The sequence below is a fragment of the Halyomorpha halys genome, unplaced genomic scaffold (genome assembly GCF_000696795.3).
Source record: "Halyomorpha halys isolate HHAL.00 unplaced genomic scaffold, Hhal_1.1 Scaffold668.1, whole genome shotgun sequence".
Classification (NCBI taxonomy): Eukaryota; Metazoa; Arthropoda; class Insecta; order Hemiptera; family Pentatomidae; genus Halyomorpha; species Halyomorpha halys.
Window position 1 is genome coordinate 183,245 of NW_027111382.1, and position 9,472 is coordinate 192,716.

The following is a 9,472-nucleotide window of genomic DNA, read 5'->3' on the forward strand; positions in this document are numbered from 1 at the left end:
CTCTCTCTCTTTTTTTTTTTATCCTTCTTTCCCCCGCTGTACCTTAGGGCAACCCAGCGGTACGTTCCAAACTTCCTAACATTTTAATATTCCGTCAAGAAAAGACTCGGTGACCAAGCCTCCTGCATCAAAGGAAGCAAAGTTCCCTAGTGTTCAGGCCTGCACTCACCTTGGTCCATACATACATGGAATTGTTACAAAAATAGATCATATTATTGTTACATACTCTATATACATATGATTGTTATATCTATAAACATATAATTGTAACATACATTATACATATTATCAATGTTATATTATTCATTTGGCAGCCTTTTATTTGGAACACCTTCTTTGCAAACTTTTTGAATGCCACAAGCATGAGTTCTTCTAGAGATTTAGGCGGCCAATCAAGCAAGGAGAACTCACCTGCTAAAGCCAGTCTAGCACAAGATCACATAGGGCAGTCAAAAATTATTTGTTTTACGTCTTCCACGGCTCCGCAATTACAGTCAGAATCATTCCTTTTCATGAAGAATTGTAACTTTGAATTGATGTTCCCCAGTAAGAAGTTGGACGGTCCAGTGGTCTGTTTCAACTCAATAATTTTTTACTCTTCTTCTGACATCTGGGAAAAACTCGTGAGTCAGTCTTCCTGTTGCACAGTTATTCCATCTCCTCAGCCATTCTGATAAGACAATGTCGTCGATTCTACTAGAAACATCTACGAATCTTCCACTAGAGCTGACGAAACAACTTGACCCAACACGGGCCGGCAAACCTTTCTTAATATTGTACTTGGCCCAGTCCTATAAGCCCCAGTGACCAGTAATAGAGCTCTCCTTTGTGTCTGTTCCAACAATTTAAGATGTGAGTACGTGAGATTTTGTCCCAAGGCAGGTAGAGGCCGATTGGCAAGAAGGCAGATTTGTATAATATTTCTCTGCACCTATATTTCAGGCCCCAGATCGTTCCTGCTATATTATTGAGGCAGCTGTAGCGACAAACAGTTTTACTTTTTACTTCCTTTTAGTGGTTGGTAAAGTTACACCTTTCGCTTAAAAGAACGCCTTGAAACCTCACTACCTGTGATGGTTTTAACATTATATTCCCCATTACAACCCTGAGAAGGAAGCCTCTCATTTTATCTTTCAACAACAGGAGTCGGGTCTTTTCGTAGCTTCTTTTCACAGCACCATTGCTCTAAAATAAGAGTTACCTCAACGGCTGGTGTATATCCTGCTACCCGTAAATTCGCCAGTAGTGGATTCATATCGACGTTCCAAAATGGGAGACCTAAAACGGATCCTTGAGCGCAATCCCGTTGGATCTGTCTCGTGATCCTCCTTGGTGGTAACTGGAAGAAGACTGATCGCCTCTCCAAGAAGGATATAATAAGCTTGTATATATTTCTTGGACAGAGCAGCCTTTTAAGTCCCTCCATTGTTCCAGGCCACCACATACTGTCAAAGGCTCCAGCAACATCATAAAAGAGGACAACAAAATATTTAGAGGTGGAGTGTTTTGCCGCCGTTAGGAGCTGATTGATAGCATCTGTGGTTGATAATCCCCTTTGTCCCCCAAACTGATCTGAATAGAGGCCCATCACTTCCTTTAGGTGCAGTAGCATGAGGCTTTCCAGAACTTTACCCATCACATTTAAAAGGCATATTGGGCGATATGAATTTGAATTAACTGCTATCCCTGGTTTTAAAATCGCGACCATTTCTGCCTCCTTCCAAATTCGAGGAAAGACACCTTCTTTCAAGCATTTGTTGTAGAAGGTAGTTAAAGGGCTGATTAGGGCCCTTCTGGCGTTCTTCAAAATTTCAGCACCTATCATGTCTGGTCCCGGTGCTTTTCCTAGGCGAAGTTTATCGAATGCCATATCCACATCCAGTTCGTCCGATGGGGAAGTGTCTTCAGTTGGAGGAGGTCCATCCATTTCAATTCTGCATTGCGTGTGGTCTGCAGTATCACCGATAGGGTCATCCTCTGGGAAAGAATTCAGCATTATGGCCTCTATAGCCTCTTCTGCCGTCCGGGCAGAGTCGCCGTTATGCATAAAGGAGGTGAAGGTATTCCTATTCCAACTCGTACCAAGGACCTTTCGGTATGCAAGTCCCCAAGGGCTGGTGCATTCCTCTAAGTATTTATGCCATGTATCCATCTTTACTTTCCCAATTTCATCTTTAAAACACTTATTGGGGCAAAATACGCAGTTTTTAAGCCTTCTTTAGCATCAGCATTCTTTTCTCTCTGGAATCGCCTCCTTGCTCGATGCTATGTTTCACGCTTGAGGCTCGTCAGTTGATGATTCCACCACGGTTGTCCTTTCTTTACTGACTCCTTTACGGTGGGCAATACTTCCTGGACCGCGGTATAGATTTTTGACCAAAGTCGAGAAGCCTCTACTTCCAATTCATACATCATTAACCGGCTCCACCGCCGATAGATGCCATTGAATATTATCCGTTACACACTCCCACTCAACATCCTGTGTTGCAAAGCGTTGTGTTCCGCAGTGCCTGCCTGTATCAGCAGGTCCCATCAGTTACCTTCCATGAGCTAATGAGTTGTGCCATCTGGTGTTGCCATGGTAACGTCTATGAAAGATTCTCCACTGGACCCGAAAAAGTAAGCAAAGATACCGCTTGGTAAAGAATAACCAGCCGGTTGCATGCAGCAAAGTCTTCTAGTAACATGCCCTTTCTGTTGGTCCTCCGGCTTCCCCATAATATGGATTGGGCATTAAAATCGCCTAGTGTAATCATATTTTTCAGTAATTCGCTCATGATATCCTGGATCTGAGTAATTCTTCCAGTGCAGTAGAAAATTTTGGATAGACGTTAATCAGGTTAAAGTTAATACATGGAGCCTCAATGTTCGCGACGGAAATTAACTTGTTAGTTAGGCCAGGTTGTGCGGTAATGGTATGTGAGTTATTGACGATTAAAAGAGCACTCTGTAGCGCATCACGCAGCCCACTTCCAGAAGAGGAAATAATTCGATCACGTGGTGCAGTACCAACAACTTTGCCTCTTCTAGTAGGAGGTTACTGAAGGGCAGCAATGTCTATCCTGTTCACTATTGCCATGTGTCTAAATTCGTCTATTGTTAACGGTTATTCAGGTTGTGTTGTGCTATTCTTATCGTTATATCACTCTTTGTATTCGTATTGCGTTATCATGATTGTCCTTTCAAGCTCTTTTACAAGATGGACACTCCTTGTAATCAGAAGAATGGTCTGAAACTGTGTTAGTCCTGGAGCAGTTCATGCATTTTGGTGGCCCACCAGATTTCTGTGTTGGGCAGCTCTCACAGCTATGCCCTCTCTCACCACAGTACCTACAGTTTACGACTGCTGCAGTGCAAAATTTTTCAATGCGCGAGAAGCCTTGGCACTTGTTGCAATAGGTCACCGCCACCCAGTCCCGAACATCACAGGATGTCTGTTCAGGCCACTTATATTCCATTACCCCAATTCTATAAATTCCAAACTCACTGTATTTCAACAGTGTAAGAATCTCCAAGTGAGCTGTTGCTAGCAGAGGTAATGCTAGTATAACCTCTTTGGATTGGAGATAACAGAGTGACGGTGATCTGGTTTTGTTTTTCTTACCTAGTGTACCATTTGTTATTTTTAATTCCTTTTCACCTTAACAGTTTTGTGTCTATCAGAAAACATAGTGTCTATTCCACCTAATATATCAAACAGTGTTATCAAACATTTATTGACAGTTACAAGTGTAAAATTAACTATTCATAAATACAACAGTGCTTATCTTACCTTGTTACAGTAAAGCAGTAAATCCTTTATTTCAATTTATCATTTGTTTTCACCCTCTACCAAAAGCAATAGTTAATACCCAAATTAATTATGCGAAGCACTCGGCATTCTGGTCATGTGTAAGGGTGTCCCTAGGACAACCTGGATGTGGCCCCATCAATGCTCATTCAAGGAACACTCTTCCCTCTGCTAATATCTCATGTCTCACAGCTGGGCATACTTCCACCACCCAATGTACTGCATCCCTTCCTCTCGGACCAGTTTTAAACACAGGGTTGAAGTGTTGCCCGGTACGTTCTAATTTATTGGCATTCAGGCACCAAAATTGCTCAATGATTTTGTCGTGGTCCAGGTCTCTCGGTACATCATATATTATCATCCTGGGTAGACTTTTATTCTCTAGGTTTACGTTAGCGCCTAGTCTCTTTATCCCTTCAGATTGAATAACCTTTCTAACTTCTTCTTTTGTGCATGTCCTTATAACATCTTTGGCCGTTTCCACTACTCCTCTGAGTTTCACCTCTTCTGTAGCCGGCGTAAAATTTTGCTTGATTCCCTGTTTAGTGCCTGAATCTTTGGATACTTTACTTTGCTTTGGTTGGTCTGTGCTATGAAAACCGAACTCAATGGTTTTTTGGTTATTTCTTGGCGCTTATTAACTAGTGCTGAGGCATAAGTTCTTCTTTGCTGTTTCCTCTTTTCGAAATGTTTGATCTGTCTCTTGACTACGTCCTTTATGACAAGTTCTATTGCCTGAGTGTCAAATCATATTCGGCTGCAATGTTAATTTTTCATTTCCCTAATTTCTCCTTTTTAACTCGGCGTTTTCAACAATAAGGGTGTTGCAATTGTCCTCTAATTTCCTTGCAGCTATGAGAACCACTTCAACTGCTGTTTTACTAATTTGTTTAGCCTGGTCGGTAAGTAAAAATTCTTGCAACTCTAAAATTATATCCCAATTTTCTTCTATTATATCTTTATAATAAAACGCCTATCAGAATAATGTACAAGGCACTCACGATTACAGGCCGAATACGATGCAGCGCAGCACTGGGCAGGAGAATTAGTGACGTCAGTGGAAGTAATACTGAAGTAGTTTGCAGGGTTAGGATGGCTATGTGATACCTCTTTGGCTCCTACCTCGCTGCTCCCCCACCATTCCTTTATTGTTTACATTCCCGTCAATATAGAAAATTAACCCTTTGAATATTAATAATGAATAAAACTAGGCATAAGGAGTAAAAACTAATAATATTAAGAAAATACCAAACATCGAAAAAAGTACAATACTTAAGAACAAAATTAGGACTAGTATAGAACATAGATATAAATTTAGAGTATAATAAAAAAAAAAAAAGATTACTGTGAGTAACAACAATAAAATAGTACAATGTTACAGAACAAAATTGGGTCTAGTATAGAGTATATTAATAATTACTGTGAATCACAACAATAAAGTAGGGGAACACACCAAGGTTAGTTGTGTTACACGGCAAGGTTAGTAGTTACACAGCCAGGTTAACTGTAACTAATTTACACTTATAGAAATTAAACTATTAATTTGAATGATTAATCGTAATGATACGTATAGGTCTTTGAAAAAAAAAAACTAATAATGTTAGTAATTGTAAAGATCTATTTCACAGAGAACTTACGTAATTGCATAAATCACGTGTTATATGAATGTACACAAGTAACACACTAAAAAGTCAATTCACAAGCGTCAATTTGATTTCTTTACATTAAGACATGTTTATTAATGTTATTTGAACACAATTTACATCGGAAAAGTAATTCTAAACACTTAAATTTATACAAACTAGCGAGTAATTATTAACACGTGGCACTAGCGTCCAATCTCCAAAACCAAACTCTCTCGCTCCCTCTCTCTTTCTCCCCCTTCCCCTACCTCTCTCCCTCTCTCTTTCTCCCCCTTCCCCTACCTCACTCCCTCTCTCTTTCTCCCCCTTCCCCTACCTCACTCCTTCTCTCTTTCTCCCCCTTCCCCTAGCTCACTCCCTCTCTCTTTCTCCCCCTTCCCCTACCTCACTCCCTCTCTCTTTCTCCCCCTTCCCATAGCTCACTCCCTCTCTCTTTCTCCCCCTTCCCCTACCTCTCTCCCTCTATAGACTGAATCGTAGACAGTAGTTATTTCTTGACAATCCTCCTGGCTTTGAGACAGTCTACAGAGGGAACTCAGATGAGAACGAAATTCCTCAGTACAAAAGCCGGGAAGAAAAAAGCCAGTTATCACACCAAAATTTTTGATTGCTTCAATAAAAACTATGTATAATTACTAGTCAAAATTGATGAGTCTGCCAAGGATATGTAGGGGGATTAAAAAATGGCGGCTGTTTCAAAACCTCAAAAAAAAACTATTTTTTCATCCGAGCTCTATATCTTAAAAACTACCAACAACACTAGAAAATCTAAGAGTACATTATTTAAAGAAGAGTAAATTTCCTAAAATATTAGCCCTAAAAGAGCTATTTACGTCTAATAGTTCTCGAGATATAGCAACATTTCTTAAAAATCTATTGAAAGATTAGTAGTTAGTTAATTTATTTTGAGAAATCTATATCTCAGGAACTATGTGACGTACAGATGTCTATTACCACTGAAATTAAAGCTAGTTCAATGGACTATAAAGAAGTTTATTCCTTTACCTTCGTAGGAATATTAGTTTTCATGATATTTGCTAAAATAAATTGATTTATAGTTGTTCGGAGAATAAATTAGATTTATGAAAAACCATATTTCAGAAACCATTGGACGTACTGATGTCTGCCAGCGCTCAAATTAAAGCTAGTTATATTTACTAAAAAATAGTTAATTATGTTTATCCTTGTAGGAGTAGTAGTTTTTATGATACTTGACAAAATAAACTCACAAAATGTTAATTTTTAGTTGTTCATATAAAATGTTGGATTTTTGAAAAAAAAATATATCTCCAGATCCATAAGACGCACATATGTCTACCAACACTCAAAATAAAGTAAATTTAACTCACTATAAAGTAGTTTATGACACTTATCTTCGTAGGGGTCGTAGTTTTTATGATATTCACATATGAATATAAATTTGGCTAATGAAAATTTGTCCGAACAACTTTAAATCAATTTATTTTAGCAAATTTTTTGTAAACTGTTACGCCTACGAAGATAAACTGCTTTATAGCTCATTTAACTAGCTTTAATTTTAGTGCTAATAGACATCTGTACGTCAAATGGTTTTAAGATATAAATTTTACAAAATAAATTCACTAACTACTGATATTTTAGTAGGTCCCAAACATTTTTATGAAATGTTGCTTTTTAAAAAGCTATATCTCGAGAACTATTGGACGTAAATAGCTCTATTAGGGCTCATATTTTAGCAAATTTACTTTCCTTTAAATAATGCTCTCTTAGATTTTTTATTGTTGTTGGTAGTTGTAAAGATATAGAGCTCCGAATGAAAAATTAGTTTTTTTTTATTGCTTTGAAACAGACGCCATTTTTTATTCCCCCTACATATACTTGACAGACTAATAAATTTTGACTAGTAATTATACATAGGTTTCATTAAAGTAATAAAAAATAGGGGTGAGATAACTGCCTTTTTTCTCCTCTTGAGCTCTTGGACTATCTTATAAGGTTATTACTCCGGAACAAATACACTATTCAGGGAAAGCAGCGATGTGCATCTTTTACATCTAGTGTATATTTCTTCAAATGAGAATTAAATTCCGTTCACTAATAATGTTAGAATTGAATTAATTTTATTATTATTCAGTTGAGAATACTGTATACCTTAGTTTAACTAACCAGAGATCCTGTGTAATTTTTTTCCCGTGACATTGCAGGATTCTTGAGCTTCCAAGATGCTGAGTTGCCTGGCAACATGGGCCTCAAGGATCAAACCATGGCCCTGCGATGGGTCAAGAAGAACATTGCCAAATTTGGAGGCAATCCTGGAAAAGTAACCATTTTTGGAGAGAGTGCTGGCGGGGCCAGCGTTTATTATCACACTATTTCTCCTCTTAGCAAAGGTAACAAGATTTAACTATAAATATTACTGTTTATACTTAAAGATTATTTTTTCATTTTTTGTTAAAATCTTTATAAATCAATTTTTTTAACCTAAAATCTCCTGAAGTTCTTAAATAATTCACTAGATTTTTTTTTCAAAATTTTGGTGTCGTTCTGGAAAGGTTCTTAAGTTGCCTCTACACGTTTGTTAAACAATGGCGAATTCATGCACGCTCAAGCTTGTGAAGTTAGCTTGACTTTGCAACCGATCCATTGAGTGTTGGTTATTAGCTACAAATCAAAGGGCATTTGTACTGTATCCACAGGTTTGTATTCAGTTTGCAATGCTTTCGAATTGCCAATGTATTAATATTTGTACTCTCTGCGTCTTTATTAATTTCCCCAACCTTTGGATTCAATAATTAACTCTTATTTAAGATTGTGTATTTTAGAATTCTATCGATTAGGTGTAAATACATCGTTTCAAATCTTGCTAATTAAATTTAGCAGTTTAATTTTGATTTAAAATACCAGAAATGTATATATTTATGAAGACAGATCATGATCTTTAGTATAACATGTTAAATGGAAAAACTTATGTTAAATGAAAAAATATTTCAATCTTTTACTAAGTTAAAACGATGTAACATATTATATGGTCAGGAGTCTATAAGATGGAGAATGACGTCAAGCAACAGACCAGCTGAGCTCGTCACCATTTTGTTTGTTATCGCGTAAGGTTACTTGCTCGTAGTTTGTGTTTTGATTGTGTTAGTATTGTTTTGGATGTTTTTAAATCCAATAAAGCAATGGATGACAATAATAATAATATAATGACAGTTGTCAATTAGCTCATCTTGATTCCCCTCCTCAAAAGTCAGAAGATCAACAAGGAACTCATAGTTATTACACCCCGATTTTTGTTTACTTAATTGCAGACTATGTATAATCACTAGTCAAAATTTATGAGTCTGCCAAATATAGGTAGAGGGAGAAAAAACTATAAACAGAACATCGCAATTTTGCCAAGTTAATTTTTTTATTATATAACAATACATTCTGTCTTATATTTATAGATAATAGCAGTAGGGATCATAGAGATCATCTATGTTATCAATATATTTACAACACATATAAATAGAATAGAAAATTAAAAAAAAATAATAATAACTTAAAGACAATAATTCTATTTACACTTAGCCTGGGGAACTCCGAAACGCCTCTACCCCCCTCCCCCTCCACCCATTTGTAAAGGAAAGAGCAGGACTTTGCGCTTCTCTCTCAACTACGTCACTGTTACTGAAAGCCTGTGGAGGATGAGAGAAAGCAGACGGTCTATTGTATTTTTTTAATTTTATAATAATTTATTATATTATTGTGATTTGGTTATTGTATATTTTTATTTTATAATTAAACTGTTTATTTTTCTCCTTACTTAATAAATCTCTGGAATTCCTCCCTGAATATCCAATTGTGATCCATACTTAAGTTGGTTCAAGCATGGTTGACACATATAAATCCTTAATAGTTCACCTATTCCTAACAACAGTTTGTATTGGGAGGAATGGGGATGGCAGTTATATCACAATAACGAAAATAATTTGTAAAGTAAACATAGTAAAAAAGTATTTAAATTAGGTGAACAATAAATGGTAATATACATAATAGTGGGAAAAGAAATATTAATAAA

The 9,472-nt window shown here is 36.9% G+C and overlaps 1 protein-coding gene across 1 annotated transcript in view; it reads left to right on the plus strand.

Moving 5' to 3' along the window:
- LOC106685184 (esterase FE4) overlaps positions 1 to 9,472 on the plus strand; it is a gene marked incomplete in the record, with an annotated part of 62,982 nt that overhangs the window by 29,062 nt on the left and 24,448 nt on the right. The window contains 1 exon segment of the mRNA XM_067049391.1: positions 7,617 to 7,802. Within this exon segment, the coding sequence (XP_066905492.1) occupies positions 7,617 to 7,802 (186 nt within the window).